This window comes from Cetorhinus maximus, chromosome 19 (genome assembly GCF_964194155.1).
Source record: "Cetorhinus maximus chromosome 19, sCetMax3.hap1.1, whole genome shotgun sequence".
Classification (NCBI taxonomy): domain Eukaryota; kingdom Metazoa; phylum Chordata; class Chondrichthyes; order Lamniformes; family Cetorhinidae; genus Cetorhinus; species Cetorhinus maximus.
The window spans coordinates 52,838,669-52,855,739 of record NC_135897.1 but is presented as its reverse complement, the minus strand read 5'-3'; the positions used below and the strand labels follow the sequence as shown (position 1 = coordinate 52,855,739).

At 47.2% G+C, this 17,071-nt stretch overlaps 1 protein-coding gene across 2 annotated transcripts in view; it reads right to left on the bottom strand.

Moving 5' to 3' along the window:
* usp13 (ubiquitin specific peptidase 13) overlaps positions 1-17,071 on the bottom strand; it is a 105,904-nt gene that overhangs the window by 37,686 nt on the left and 51,147 nt on the right. For both annotated transcript variants that reach the window (XM_078563856.1, XM_078563857.1), the window contains exons 9-10: positions 10,409-10,480; positions 6,089-6,182 (exon numbers count right to left, since the gene is read on the bottom strand). In XM_078563856.1, the coding sequence (XP_078419982.1) occupies positions 6,089-6,182; positions 10,409-10,480 (166 nt within the window). The remainder of the gene's footprint in view (positions 1-6,088; positions 6,183-10,408; positions 10,481-17,071) is intronic.

Sequence of the window (17,071 nt, the reverse complement as noted above, 5' to 3'; positions counted from 1 at the left end):
AAAAGAGTATTTTTATTCACTATGCATGGCATCAATATAATTTCTCCCTCCAGCTTTTGTTGGTCACCAAAGTTTTATTTGCAGAAACTTTACAAAATTACATTGCTAAATTATCAGTCACCAGCACTCAATGTTTCTTAACATTTCTATAAATCTTCATTAGTTTAGTTCAGATACGTTAAGAAAAACCAGAGATCAACAAACATGGAACCATAAAGCTGGTGGGAACAGCCATCAATTAAATTATACATCTCTGCACAAGGGAAAAAGTGTCAATTCAGTCAAAAACTTCCAAACAAAGTCTGGTCCACAGCAAACAGGGATTTTCCCCTCAGTGCACTAAGTATGATGGCAGACTTCAAAGTCATAATTTCACCTGCAGGCCTCAATTTCGGGTTTGCGCACCATATCGTCCGCTTCCCGCCTCATTAAATATGCGCTCCAAGGGAACAAGCCTGATCACTGGCGGGCAGCCTCTGATCCGCCCACCTCACCGTGAGCTCACCGCTTCCTCACTCTGGGCGCTATATTTAAAGTGAAGCTGCGTACAGCATTCTCAACTTCTGCAGGCCAGGACTGCTCCACTGAAGACATCGCTTTGAAAGCCAAGAAGACGGCAGCCCCCAAATTCGGTGACGCCTCACCAGAACACCTTTTGGACACATTCGAAGCCCGTTGCAATGTTCTCTACTCCCACTCTGGCCACAGGAGGTCCAGCAAGCTCACCAATCCGGCTTGAGAAGCAGGGTCGCAGTGGTCAGTGCGAATGCTGCATAGAAAAGGTCAGGCACGCAGTACAGAAAGAGGATGAAGGATGAATGATGCCAGGTAAGTCAACCATCTCATCACTCCCAATTCACACACTCACAAGCCCATCACACATTCACTGGCATCTCACTCACTGCCAGCTCAAGGGACATCACCACCCATTCTCTCACACATAACCTCACATCTCCATCTGGGCCCATCTCCTCTAGAGATCGTGTCCTCATCCTGCCCATGGTTCTCTTCACCACCCATACATGCCAGGCCAGCTTATCATCTATCCTGGCTTGCGTCTTGCTCACACTCTCTCGATCTGTTTTTATGCAGAACAAGATTGCACACAATCGCAGGGAGAGGTTCCACACTAGGGAAGGAGTGTCCCCTCTCAGTTTGAAAACCAAGCCACTGAGCTGGCCAGAGAGGATGTAGATCATCCCTGCGGAGATGGTGAGGTTGGCTGCAAACACCCACGTGAGAATCCTGCACCAACTCACCCCTCAGACAACCATACAATGGGTGCATTGTCCTGTTTTAGAGTCACCTACCATGCACTAATTATTTTTACTTACTTCCACAAGAACCTCAAGCCAAGTGCCCGGCAGCCTCAACCAGCCAGGCCCTTAGCTCAAGCCCCAACAACACCTCGGATGAGGATCCTGAGGATACCACAGCAGTAGACCTGTCACAGCGCTCACCCACACCCTCCACCAGCGCAGAGAGACACACCTTGGTGGGACCTTGTTCTGGAGCAGGCTTGGGGTCACAATCTGGTGAGCACATCACACAATCTGGTCCACAGCAGGCGGAGGCAGGGACATCCGAGGTTGCCAACACTCAGCGTCCGAGTCAGATGATGAGCCTCTGGACTCGGTCCTAAATCAGCTGGGGAGCTGCAGCAACAATCACGGGAACATCAGGGAAGGATGTCAGCTGCATTCCTCGGATTGCATCGGACAATGGAGGGGCCCGTCCGTATTCAGTCTGAGGTGTTAGGGCTGGCATGCCAACGCACCAAGGTCAGGATGGTGGCCGCCATGGAGGCCTTGGTCCAGGACATCGGTCCTGCACTGTTGCACGGGCTGAACTCCATTGCTGTAGCCATTGGTGGCATCTATCAGTGGCCATGCAAGAGGAGGGCGGGGTACCTCGGTCTCACTCCAGCTTCCCCATCTCCTCAAGAAGTCAGCCAGGGGCTCCGTAGGGAGGTGAACCAGCAGATGGATACCCCTGGGCCATCCATCCAGGTGACTCCAACTAATTCCAATCCCTTCTTCCTGTGACGCCATCACCTCCATCTCCACAGGCCGAGGAGGGTCCACCTACCCCAGAGCAGGGCACCAAAGCAGGCCGGGGCCCTCCAGGTCACGACCTTCCAAAAGACGCCTGCCAAAGTCATCACAGACAACAGGGTGCAGCAGTCAGCAGGCTGCCTCCACCTCAGCTGTGGATGTCGGGGAGGCACCCAGACGTAGCAGTAGGGTTAGGAAAGTTTTTAAAAATTAGGAGCACAACAGTGTCACGGGTGTTCACAGCATGTTTGTAAAGTACACAAATGTAAATAAAATTGCACCTATCTCACATCTCTTGCATGTGCCTCCTTTTAATGATTAGCTGCGTTGCTGTTAATCTGGTGTAATACCACGGTCCCTGCCCCACTTACCGCAGATGTCACCATCATCTATGTAGTGTGCTTCCACATCATACTGTGTGCCCCTTTTTCAGATTATTCTTGACATCAGTGATGCCATGAGACGCGTGATGCTAATTTCGAATGGTGATTTTTTGACAGTCAACAGAGCCTTTCAGCACGCTCTGGGCCCGCACATCATAGCTTTAGACAATATCGAGGGAAGCAATGGGATAGGAGCAAGGATGTACTGAAGCTGAAGTCTGCTCTTCATTAGCAACGACTCACGACCTTGAGGGCTTCATGGCGTCTGAGAATTTTGGAGTTCGCAAGGGCTGGGGCTGGCCAAGAGGGCACAATGTGTGTCTTAAAGAGGAGGCATTTTAATGTTCTGGCACTCAAATGGTTGAATATTGTCATCTTCAGGTGGTCCACATGCATGGTAAGGTGAGGAGAAAAGCAGGCCAGCATGCCTAACTGAGAGTGCCGGATGTAAATGTGATAGAGAAGGTGACACAGAGGTCTGAGTCATCTCAGAATAGACGCACACCTGTGGAACGTTCTTGGCTGCCTTGGCCCAAGTGTCATCTATCAGTTTCACCATCGGCATTGCACCCAGTGCGTTGTCCTATTGCTAGAGATGGATCTCCTTGAGGAGCTTTGTCAGATTGAAGGCATACAACTACAAGCCCAGTGAGGATAGTGGAACAGCTCCTGGCTCTTGTAGGCTGCCTTAGCAACTGGGATGCTGGAGAGATGCTTGAAGAGGCAGTACCTTCTGGCGTCTGATGCCGGGACTCCCCCGTCCAGTTAGCACCTCATCTCAGCAAGGACACATGCTCCTGAGGCTTCATCATCCTTCAAAGGATCAGGACAATGTGAGTTTCATGTGTAACTATTCACTCTCATATTGAAGTGCATGGTTGAAGTGAGGGGAATAACATCACTGGTGTTCATATTGGCCCATGATGGAGGGCACTTGTCCAAGAGGGTACTCACTACAACTCATCATCCTCCTCGTAGAATCTGGGGTCTATGAGGGCCTCACGTGCATGCCTGCCTCATCTGGCCCATGCTATGGCCTCTTTCCCAGCAGCCTCAGCTTCCTCAAACTCAACACCCTCATCCTCTTCGATGTTCTCATCTGAGGAGATGTGCAGCTCCTCCATTTCAGCATCTGGCAAGTCCACCCCCTTTGCAGCACAAGGTTGGCAAGCGCACAGCAAGACACGATGATTGGTGAGACCCTCTGGGGAGTGTACCGGAGTTCTCCACCTGATCTGTCCAGACATTGGAATCACATCTTTAAGATGCCATTGGTCTGCTCCACCAATGTTTGGTAGCAGCATGAGCATTGCTGTACCTTTTCTCTGGAGGATTCTGTGGCCACTGATGGGTATCTTCAGCCACGTTCTTTACAGGTACCCCTCAACACCAAGGAGCCAACCCTGGACCCTGTGTGTCGGGGATCTGGGATCTACTCAAGCTGTATGAGTCATGGACACTTCCTGGGTATCTGGCGCAAACCTGCATGATAAGCTTCTTGTGGTCGCAGACCAGCTGTACATTGATTAAGTGAAAGCCTTTCCAGTTTATGTATTGGAGTGTGTGTTTCCAAGGAGCTTTTATAGCCATAAGTGCAGTTGATGGTACCCCACACCTATGGGAATCCGGAAATCTCTGCAAAGCCCACTGCTCTGGCGTCCTGGTGTGCCTGATCTCTGTCGAAGTTGACGTAATTCGCAAAAAGGGCGTCTGTGACCTCATGTATGTATTTGTGAGTGGATGTTTGAGAGATCCCGCAGTGGTCCCCAGTAGAGCCCTGGAAGGAGCCACTCACAAAGAAATTCAGTGGGCAGTCACTTTCACAGTCAGTGGCAATGGATGCCCTCCCAGTCCCATTGCACCAATTCCTGGAGAAAGTGGCAAATGCGAGTCACCGGATCCCTGGACATGCGGAGGCATTGGTGACACTGTCTCCCGCTCACCTGCAGAAAAGACATGCGCAAGTTCTGTACATCCTCGTTCTTGTGATCGCATGACGTCTCTGTGGATCTCAACCCTCCCCATCTTGAGGGCACCTGCGCAGCCTGACATATACCTCCCCTCCCCCTTCCAACACGCTGAAATGCCCCCACAATACCTTTTCCCCATCTAAAGCTGCAGATGCCTCCCCTGACTGAGTGTGTCAACCATGGCCCAGTAAGATGCCAGAAACCCCCCGGACCAACATGCATGATGTTACAAGAATGCCCTGTGCACACATCCTGGGCATGACTGAGACTGGACTGACATCCCCTCCCCCGGCCTGGATGGTACAAAGACAGTCTTTGCAAGCTCAACATTGAAGCGCTTCTTCACTCAGCAATTCTCCCATTCTAAACCCAAATTCGCTTATGTCATTTTGTAACCGACTCTCTACCCTTTGTGGCACTGAGGACGCTTCCCCATTGCACCCCTGTCATGTGCCTGAGCACAATCTTCCCTATTCTTACCCCACAGTGAGGCCCTACCCTCTAGCCCCTTCCCTTGCCTCAGGCCCATTTCCCCACATCCCCAGCAAAGGCCTTACCCTGCAGCACGCTAAAACCCACCCCCACCTTACCGCTGGTCTGGTGGGTAGTGACTTGCCTCTGACACCCCCCTGAAAGCAATGTGGTGCTGCCTGCGAAGCCCGGTGTTGAATCTGAATTGCACGAACACTGCGCAATGCAAGGTTAACCTCCATAATGTTAGGGGTCCTTAAAAATCTGTTGGAAAGCAATCCCAACAATTACGCCTGGATCCTGTTCAGATAGTCTGTTCAGACAGCCTGTGTCGCTGATTCAGTGGGCTTTTCTGAGTCAGGGGAAGGTTCTTTATTTCACATTCTAACCACATATGCCTGCACATCCAGGGATGCATCTTGTGTATCTGCCTGACCCCAGGGCTATAATACAATGTCCTTTCAAGGGCAGTAGTCAGTGCCCCACATCCTCAACCTTCCTCAAGAAGAATTCCCCAGCCTTTAATTAGAGAACCATTTTCACAATTGCATTAACTTAAAAAAAATTTGGGATTCCATTTCGGAATCCAAGCAATGGCCCTGGCCTGAACTCTCAGGTGAAGCCCATGTGCACCCTTCAAGATGTAGTATTTCTATTCTCTCTGGGCATATCAGCTGCCAATCCTATTTTGATCTGCTCCTAAACCAGAGACATTAGTCCCAAGCCAGGGAGTCCTAACCCTCGTCCCTATCCCCTCCGACTGGCATGGCAAGAGCGGATGTAGCATCTGCTCCCTAGAAAACCCAGCAGAATCTCCAATATCAGCCTGGGACTCAGTGCACCTGAGCAATGGCCTATTTTCTGGTCCTTCTACTGTGCTCCTACAGGAGCTCCAGCAAGTGTGCAGCGTAAGAACGGAGTATTTTTGGCTCCAAGTCTGCCCATAAGTTACTTACAATAATCTTTGAAAGAAATTCCAGGGACTTTATTACCACTTTGGTATAGGAGCCATCACTACTTGGAGTACTGAAAGTAGAATTGCTTGCATCGAGTTCGGCATGAGATGCCTAAAGCTGTGTCAATGTTACACAATACTCTCCTCTTAAGGTTACCAGCATGCAATACTATATGGTGTGAAACTAGTTATTGTTCTTTGCACATCCTCTGTGACATACCTAGGTATCAAGTTAGCACACAGGCAATCAAATACCTTGTATTCTTCTTTCATCACCTGTTCAATCACCTCAGATTTCATTGGAGGTTTGGAGTACCGGCCTGAGAGAAGTCCATATCCCAGCTTGGTCCTGTACAAAGTCAGAATGCTCAGTTCAATTATCTACAAGAAGCACATGTGTTCATATCTTGCTGTGTTATGTATAATGCTATTTTCAAATACTGCTTCCAACACAAAATTATTTTACACAATTTTTATTCCAGGCGAATGCAGTTGCTGAGCATCACTAGGCTGCATCAACCACTAGGTCATTTTTCGTATTCCTAAAGAACAAAACAAGTCCTGTGGAAATGTCAAGCTGTGAGATTGGAAGGAAAAAAGTGGAACAAGTTCTGGAGTGGTATTGGTACAGGAAAGGAGTAGGTCAGGTGCTCGAGAAACAAATAGGTCATGGCACATCAGGGTGACAAGAGACTGAAACTATGGAAGAATATGAAAATATTAATGACCCTCTGGGACTGAAGGAGATACCATTAAATCATGCAAACTGGTCTATATCTGCTCTTAGAGGTGCTCCATCTAGTGGAGTGATCGTGAATAGACAAAGTGAAACAAACATATGAGTACATTCACAGTCATTTAGGTCTAGGGTCAAAATGTGTGATTTTTCATTAGGAAACAACACACCACTTTGATCACTACTAAGCTTCACATAAATCTGCATTCCAACAATTTTTTTGGATTTATTTCTGATGTTTTCATCAAAAGTGAAAAGAAAATAAACTTTTGAACACTGATGAATCAGCCGCGACTTGCAAAAAGGAACTGAATTATCTGAATTGAGAAAATTTGCAGAGCTACAGGGAAAAGGCAGAGTCATGCAACTAGCTGACTTGCTCTTGCAGAGAACCAACATGGACGTGATGGGTTGAATGACCTCCTTCTACATTGTAACTGTTCTATGATTTTCTTAAGTGTGCTTTGCAGCAAATGTCAATTGACCACAGCTGCACTGATGCCTATTATAACATGAGAGAGCTGGCAAAGACAAATTGTGACATTTTCCTCAATCTTGATCAAAAGAATTATGCCCATGTTCTAAAGTCATCAGAAGTTACCTTCAAAATTCACTATTTATTCCGCTTTCTTATTGTACAACATTTGCAAAACCATATTTTGTGCAAAACGCCCATGATAAGTTAATGCAACCTTTTTATAATTCTTGTTCACATTTTTTTAAAACTGCTTAAAATTATTTTTCCACTCTTTATAAGTCCATTTACAACTTTAGTCATGTGATTAGTACAGAACTTCAATATTGCTGAAGAGAGACATGCTGCCAAACACATGACAAACACAAGAATGCTAAATTTCAAACAATCACAGCAATTTGGCACCTTTTTTCCTGTAATATAAATAGTAATCATTTGAAATTTGGCATTCGTGTATTTGTCATGATTAGTACAAGATGAAAAGCTTTGGCAGCATCTCTCTCTTCTCGGCAATATCACTCTAGTGGTAAACCAGATGGCAAAAAGGTTCCTCAGGGTTTCCTTCTGTAACTCCTGCTGACACACCAGCTCAACCACTCGGAAATATGGAGTTTCTAAAAGTTTTCTGCTTGCCTTGCATGTGGCAGAGCCTTCATCTTCCCCTTACAAGGTATAATGATAAGAAGGGGCTGGAGGCAGGGATGGGCACTCCCGATGCCAGGAGTTACTGATCCTCAGGTTCAGTTTGGCCTGTCATATCAGTACACAAAATGAGATGAGGCACACTAACCTCTGCAAAAGAAGACATGGGGCCTCATTAGTGGAGCCCCAGCAAGTGTCTTGAGCCACTGAAGAAGAGTTTGACTTAGTTCATGGTCAGAGGCCTGGGTCCTGAACAATCCCACACTATCACCAAGCAGGCCTGGGCCGGAAACGTGCTCAAAGCATTGCCGGCCTGACCAGTGGTAATGGGATGCTTTCCCACTGACCGCACAAATTCTAGCACTGGAGGACACTGACAGATATGATCTTAATGTGGCCGTCCGGTTTACAACCAGTGAATTTTCATCCCTGATGACAATTTTTTCACCCTCTCACCTTCTGTTCAATTCTCATATTGTGACTTAATGCTCTTAGTAAGTCAATGAACTAAGCTCTAGGCCATCCTATTTCATAACACAATAAATCACCACTTTATCTCATGCATATTCAATATTACATCTTCAATATTATGTGCCCTCCCAGAACGGCAGTAGGGTTCCCCTGGTCCTCAATTTCCACCCCACCATCCTCCACATTTGAAGGATCAGCCCCCACCATTTCCACCAGCTCCAGCATGATGCCATCACCAAACACATCTTCCCCTCCCCTTCCCATCAGTATTCTGAAGGGACCATTCCCTCTGTGACACCCTGGTCCACTCCTCAATCACCCCAACACCTCATCCCCTTCCCACAGCATTTTCCCCTCCAAGTGCAGAAGGTATAACACCTTCCCTTTTACCTCTTCTCTCCTTGCCATCAAAGGCCCTAAACACTCCTTCCAGGTGAAGCAGTGATTTACTTGTACTTCTTTCAAGTTAATATACTGTATTCACTGTTCACAATGTGGCATTGTTTACATTGGGGAGACCAAACACAGATTGGGTGATCTCTTTGTAGAACACGTCCACTCTGCAAGCATGACCCTGAGCTTCCGGTTGTTTGCCATTTTAATTCACCGCCTTGCTCTCAGGCTCACGCTTCTGTCCTCAGCCTGTTGCAGTGTTCTAGTGAAGCTCAATGCAAGCTGGAGGAACAGCACCTCATCTCTGACTAGGCATTTTACACCCTTCTGGACTCAGCAATTTCAGACCATGAACTCTACCCCCATTTTGATTTTTTTTTTGCTATGTGCTTTTTTGAATCTTGTTTTTCATGTTTTTGCTTTTGGATGAGCTGTTCTTTATTCTGGCATTCACACTTACTCTGGACAAATGCATTGTTTCTTTACTACAACTGTTAACACTCCCTTTGCCTTTTGTTCCGTAACATCTTTGTCATGTAATTCTCCTGCCCTCTGCCATATTCCAGACCTTCCCTTTTGTTCTTCCCCCTCCCCACTTTTGATGGCACAAAACCCATCACATTTCTACCTTCCTTCAGTTCTGAAGAAGTCATATTCAACTCAAAACATTAACTGTTCCTGTCACTACAGATGCTGCCAGACCTGCTGAGTATTTCCAACACTTTCTGTTTTTATTTCAGATTTCCAACATTCACAGTACTTCATTTCTATTATAACTTCACAGTATTCATTCAGTAACATTTCTAGGCAAGGATGCTACAAAAATGTGATATTCCAACAGAGCAAGTTGAGTCACCCATCATCTCAAAAGCATTTTTTCTGCAGGTTATGGCAAGAACATTCACGTGCCAGTAGTTGCCATTTAAAAAGATTTTAAAATCTCTGAAGTTCAGAGTGCAAACTGAACTGGCTATCAGTTAGCAAAATCTTTGTAAAAGATGGAAACCTTATGCAGAATAATTTCAAAATATTTCCAGTGATTTATGAGCTCATAAATTGTTCTGTGTTTTTTTTTGCCCAATTGATGTGAGCAATGTTGCTCCCAAAAAACACAGGCCCCACATGCCAACACATAAAATGACGCTCAGTGATGCCGGGCGTGTGTCCCAATGTCACAGCGTGTCATTGCAGTCTTTCTTCTGTGGGCACGCGCTGGGGGTGGCTTCGCACCTGCTGAACTGTCGAAGGCCTGTTAAGGCCATTTAAAAACCAATTAACGTCATTGACAGGGCTGCCCGTCCAACCTTAAGGCTGGCGGGCAGGCGAAAAGCCCAAGTGGCCTTCGTGTTTTGCATGAAACCTCATCCATGGGTGGGATGAGCTTTCACGCAGGTTTTATTAAATTAATAAATTTTTCACATTTCATAAACATGTCCCACCTCATGTGACACTGTTGCATGAGGGGACATGTGTAAATAATTTTTAACTTTATTCATTAAAAATTCTCAGTATGCTCTGAATCACCCTGAGGCAGCTCCATGCCTCAGGGAGATTTCTGCGCTCTTTCATGCACACGCGCAGGCCCCTCTTCCCCCCCGCCCACACGGGTAGCGCTACCGGGCACGCGTCACGCTGGCTGGGCCTTAATTGGCCTGCCCATGTAAAATAGCAGCGTGCAGCCGATCGCAGGCAGCGACCAGCTCCGCGCCCGCTCCCGACTGGCTCGCCCAGCAGGCAGAAGGTTCTGCCCACAATTACAAAGATGCAAACCCTTGTTTTAAATAAATTATTGATAGTTAACAAATTTATTTGAGCGCAGCTGGCCAGGTACAATGTTGTTACAAAATCTATTACTTACATCTGTGTATCAAAATCTTGAGTTGGATCTAAGGGGGAATAATCAAATATTCTTTGGAGGTTTCCAACGTATCTGTAAAACAAGTGCACAGTATTTACATTGTCATAGCTTGGATTTCACTTAGATAATAATGGTGAGACTAACAACACTCACCATTTATAATAGAAGAAACCTAACAGCAACTTGGGCACCTGCAAACATGGAAATCCAGAGGTTGCTGTCAGAAATACACCACTTCTCCATAGAGTGCACTGTGACAGTCTTCATCAATAGAAATCACTATACTGATGTAAACCTGGGGTACTTATCCACTAGATCCCCACTAAATACACCAGAAAATGTCAGGATTGGTGCATGGGTAGGGGTTGGTGAAATTTTAACTGCATGATAAGCGACTATTACTGCCAAACAACCTCTCTGATGCTGAAAATATATTTTTATAAATATGGAGTTCCATTCCTTTAGAAGTTATTTTGTGTTGGAGATTTAAACATATAAAATTAACATAATTCTATTTACTTCTTCTCTGTCACTTTTATCATCCCATTATTTTTTCACAATCTTTATTTTGTTTTCTGTACATGACTTAAATCTAATTTACTATTTCTGCTTTAGACTGCATGTCTGTGAGGATTCTTCAATGTGATTGGTTGAAGAGCCTCGCTATTTCTTGAGCTTCTTACCCACAGCACAGATGCCCTGTAGAGGGCACTGCACTGGGTCAAATGCTGGATAATGGCAAGTTTCCACACAAAAGTCCAAGAAAACTCTGTGGGCAGCTGTTAGCGAGGTGAATTGTGATGCCATTCCTTCAATGCTGACCACAAAGCCTAGGCCAATATGCTTGTTTTATTGAATACTTACTTATTATTCCTTCAAGTTCTTCTTTCAATGTATTTTATACAACTCTATTGTTCAAACTGGAAGATAAAAATTGTGGGGAATTGACCAGTTTTTTTTTATAACCAGGAACAGCATCATATACTTCCATTTCTAGGTAAAGTATGGGCTAACAGAGATCAGAGAGTCAGTCCACGGTTCAGAGTGCGGAATCCCCACCAAGTACGGGAGAATGTACCAGCATCCAGTTTCCACTGTGCTTATCCTTGTTCTCTCAAACATGTTCAAATAGACATCATTAATGAAATAATCAAACTATTTTAGGTTTTAATATGCATTTAATGGAAAATGGACCAATATTGAGGGTTTTCTAAGCAATACTGCATTACCAGGTATTTTGCAAATAATCACACTTCGGTTCATATGGCCCAAGGAGTCACTTACTGGAATGGCAAACAGCAAGAGAAATATCTAAAGCTTAACTATATGCTGCCATCATCACTGAATGTTTGTATCACTGTCTAGCATCATGTCCCCACTTATACTAGTAATGTAAAAACTCCTGATGACCAACATGGATGCAATCTTTTATATATTTATGGACATATTACTGTTTTTAAATTAAAAGGCAACAATTTATTAATAAATATCTGACCATTAAAAATGAGTAGAAAATAGATAGAAAAATTACATGACAAATAATCTTGTTAAAAGGTTGCTCTAAAAATCTGTCTATCTAGGACAGCGTGGTGGCAAACTGGGCTATAGTACTGATGATTAGTGCCATGAAAGAGGGGGAAAAGTAGATTTGATACCTACAAAAGACTACAGCATCTCTTGGCAGAGGGAGACAGGGTAATTCACACTTAGCTGGTACCTTTAGCACCTTCAAATTGAGTGGCTACATATCTGTCCTATTTAAAAGTAGAGATATAATGTCCTGGCAGTTACAGGACAACAACAACTTACATTTATATCACTCCTTTAACATAGTAAAACATCCCAAGGAGCTTTACAAAAGCTTTAACAAATAAAATTGCACACCAAGCCATATAAGCAGCTATCAGGGCAGATGACCAAGAGCTTAGTCAAAGAAATAGGTTTTAAGGACCATCTTAAAGGAGGAAAGAGAGGAAGAGAATCAGGAAGGTTTAGGGAGGGAAATCCAGAGCTCAGAAACAAGGGAGCTGTAAGCATCATCGCCCATGAAGTAGTGATGAAAGTAGAGGTTGCACGAGAGGCCAGAATTGAAGGAACGCAGAGTACTTGTGGGGCTTTTAGGTCTGGAGGAAGTTCATAGAGTCATAGAGGTCTACAGCACAGAAAAAGGCCCTTCGGCCCATCGAGTCTGCGCCGGTCAGAAGTACCTAACTATTCTAATCCCATGTTCCAACACTAGGCCCATAGCCTTGTATGCCATGGCATCGCAAGTGCACATCCAAATACTTCTTAAATGTTATGAGGGTTTCTGCCTCTACCACCCTTTCAGGCAGTGAGTTCCAGATTCCCACCACCCTCTGGGTGAAAAACTTCTTCCACACATCCCCTCTAAACCTCCTGCCCCTTACCTTAAATCTATGCCCCATGGTTATTGATTCCTCCACCAAGGGGAAAAGTTCCTTCCTGTCTACCCTATCTATGCCCCTCATAATTTTATACGCTTCAATCATGTCCCCCCTCAATCTCCTCCGCTCCAAGGAAAATAACCCCAGTCTATCCGATCTCTCCTCATAACTAAAACTCTCCAGCCCAGGCAACATCCTGGTAAATCTCCTCTGCACTCTCTCTAGTGCAATCACATCCTTTCTATAATGCAGATTTCAGACAGTTGTGGTTACAGAAATAGGGAGGGATAAGGCCATGGAGAGATTTGAAAACAAGGATAAGAATTTTAAAATTGAGGCATTGCCAGACTGGGAGCCAACTTAAGTCTGTGAGCTCAAGGATGATAAGTGAAAAGGGCTTCACTGAGTTAGGATGTATGGGCAGCAGAATTTTGGATGAGTTCAAGTTTATGAATGGTGAAAGGTGGGAGGCTGGCCAGGAGAGTGCTTGAATAATCAAGCCTAGAAGTAACTAGGCATAATGAAGGTCTCAGCAGAGGATGAGCTGAGGCAAGGGCTGTGCCAGGTGATGCTATAAAGGCGGTCTTGGTAATGGCATGAATATGTGTTCAGAAGCTCATCTCAGGGTCAAATGCAGCTCCAAGGTTGACAATGGTCTTATTCAACCTTAGGCAGTTTCCAGAGAGGGCGATGAAGACAGTGGCTAGAGATCAGGATTTGTGGTGGGGACTGAAGACATTGGCTGGAATTTTCTGCTACTGCCAGTGGCAGGGTTCATGGCGGTAGGGAGCAGAGAATACATCAGGATGAAAAATCGGATTCCTGACGACGGGAAATGGCAGCGGGAACTTGCAGTCCCAACCGTCATGGTGGGATAATGACAGGTCGCCATTCCCACCAAAGGCCATCAGGAACCCAACTAACATACAATTAATATGATTAAAAGAGCACCCGACTGGAATTCTCCTCCCATGGCAAATCATCCACCCGGCCAGCGGGAGTTTACGCCGGTCTGAAACATGGCCAGACCAATATGGCATTGAGATGACAAGGACTTACCAGGAAGGCACAGGTTGCTCCACTTGGTGTAAGACGCACAGCGACCAGGGCAGGGTGCTGTAACATGAGGTGGGGAGAGGGCAGATAACACGGGGAGTGCTGGAATACGAGGGTGGGACGAGAGAGAGGGCAGGGAAGTGTGGGAAGGCTAGGGTTTGGGGGAGATGAAACCAGGTAGCCTTGCAGAAGGTGGCATTGTGGGGAAGGGACTATAGAGCGGTGCAGGTGCTGTGGGAAAGCAGGGGGCAGTGAGGGACGGGGTGTATTCAGAGGGAGGGGTCTGTGGGGTCAATGGGTGGTTGGAGGGGACATGGGGGTGTACATGCATTCTCAGGTGTGCAGGATCAGGGTGGGCATAGGTACCATGATAGGCATGGGCTCAGGGAAGGCATGTGAAGGGTAACAGTGATGGGCTGAAGGGTGAAGGGGATGGGGTTGTTTAAGGGTGACAGATGAGAAGGTGAAGGTAACACCAGTGGCGGTGGAGGGGGGGAGGGCGTGGGGGGGTTAGTGGTGATGGGGGCAGGGTATGGGTTACAGGAGGAGGAGAGAGGGTACTGGAGATGGTCTGTACACTCACACGTACCATCCTAATGCTAAGGCATAGCACTGAGTCCACACCCTCAATGTCCAGCTCAAGAAATGCTTAGGAGGGGGGCCAACGGGTGGGCGGAGCTGGACTTTAGTTCAACTGGACAATTGAAGGGAATCGCTAATAAGTCATCCTGACAAGGGAAATATCTTTCTATAGGATCAGAGAGGCAGTGAAGGGAAAGGGAACAGAGAGAGGCTCCTTGCACATGGCTCTCAAGCACCTTGGCAAAGAGTGATGCCTTCATGCACAGGTATGATTCAGAGGGATAGACTCGGCCTGGGACAGCACTGTGAAAGGTTGTCGGGGCAGGGGGGAGGATGGGGGGAGGGTGCAAAAGTTGCACACATGCATTAACACAAACAGCAGCAGCAAGAAAAACCCAGTGGACCTCAGTGAAGTGCAATGAATCATATATTTACAAAAGTGCAGCAACTATTTACAATGGTTCTGCACCCGTGCTACCGCAGTGAACTTAGAACTTCTTAATTTTCCTTCCCCTACCACTAAGTCTAGGTATTTCTCCGACATCCACAGGAGAGATGGAGGTAGCCTGCTGACCACTATGCCCTCTTGTCTCTAATGACTTTGGCAGACATCCTCTCGAGGACGTGGATGGCCCCAGCATTCTCTGTGTCTCCTGCTCTGCAGGTGCACCCTCAGCGGTGCAAGAGGTTGGAGCTGATGGGGTCACAGGCAGAGGGGACTCAGAATACCCGGACACCCTTGGAGAGTCCTGGGTGGAACCCCTGGGATGTCCGCCTGATGCTCCTCCTCCCTTTGGATGCCCGAGGATCCCTACCTGACTCCTTGAGGATAAGAGGAACCTGGAGTGAGGTTAAGGTGTCTCGTCCCTTTCTTGCATAGCCACTGTGAGAGCTCCCCCATGGCTACACCAATACAGTGTAGGTCTGTGCACATTGCCATTCTGGTGGATGAGGGTCTCCATGGCGTCCACCATCCGCCCCATGGAGCCCTCCATGCGTTCACATGTTAGTGCCACGACACCAGAGAGCACACGGATGGACTCCTCCGCCTCACATGCCACTGTGTTAAGGGCCGCTGACACCTCTGCCTGATGTTCCCCCGTGTCTCGCTGCATCTCCAGCATCTTGTCCATGGCCACTCCTAGAGGCTCATCATCAGACTCGGACTTAGCAGAGGCCTCTTCTCCAGTAGTCCTCCGAATGCCAGTGATCTTGGCTTTAACTGCCTTCTCCTGCTGTGGACATGTGGCTGTGAAGTGACCACCAGAGTGTGAGGCCCAACCTAAATTAGATCTATCAGCCACCAAGGTGTGTGTCTCTGAGCTGGTGAAGGTGCAGGTGAATTTTGTGATGGCTCTACAGGTGAAAATTCGTTATCCTTGTTCTCTTCAGGGGTGTCACGTGGGCTGGAGCTGATTTCAGGCATGGGGTCTGGCCTCACCCTCTTCCTGCTGGCACCTGTAACGGAAAGAGGATAGAATGAATGACTGCATGGCCTGCCTCCTACGTAGCACAGAGCCTCACCCTCAGGTTCCAATTGACAGAGAATGAGCATGCTTCCTCACTGCATGGCTGGGAGAGGACAACCTCATTGTTGGCACACGGACGGTTACAGTCCTCCCCTGCCAGCTTGGTAGGCTCGGCTCAAACTGTGTGAGGGGGGCGGACTTCTGGCATGCCCCCTCCTGTCTTCTCCACTCACGCCTGTTGTGCATTGTCTTCTCCTGCATAAAGGTAGATGGTTTGTGAACACTTCTGATGCAGGCGCAGGTCGCATCCTGCTAATCCTGTCTAATGAGTGACCTTGTGAACCCCCAAGGCCTGAATATCATATGCAAGGTGCAAGTGAGGGGTTTCATGCAGGACAATGTAGGCCACCTGATTGACACCCCATCCAGCACCCTCGCCATTCAGTCCCTCCACCACCGACCCATTGGAAGCTGTGTGTGCCATATGAGAGATGCACTGCTGCTAGTCCCCAAGGGCACTTTGGCAGCACCGTCCAGACCTGCAAGTTCTGGCAGCATTTGCGAGTTACCCTCAACGCAAATACCCCCCCCCCGCAATGGCTGTGCCTTCTGTGTGGCTGGGTGAGCAACCCACAGTTGCCTCCCTACCAGCAGACCACATGGACTGCAATGGGGCTGTACGATAGCATACCAGCACCTTGTGAAGGGCTTTTATGCATGGACAGCACAGATACTGGCATTGCCATTGGCGCCCATGTCCCAGTACCCATTTAGTGAGGTGAGTATGGGGTGCAGAGGGTTCACTTACCCTGGATTAGATCATTCATTCTTTTTCTGCACTGCAAGGCGCTCCTCCTCTGTACAGATGTGGCATTGACCATCCTGGTGAACTCCTCGCAGGCGGGTGTGGTGAAATGAGTGGGCCTCATCCTCCCATCCCTAGGAAAAAGAATGTCCCTCCTGTTCTCCAAAGCCTGCAGGAGTGTCTCCAGTGAAGCATCGCTAAAGCGTGGGGCCGGTGGCTGCTGCTTCCTGCAGGTCATTCTGTCTTGCAGAGTCCTTACGCTATTCATGAATGAAATGTCCATGTGTCTTTTAAATATGGTGCCCAAATATGATGGTGGGGCACATGGCTTCCTGCCTGCTCTGCT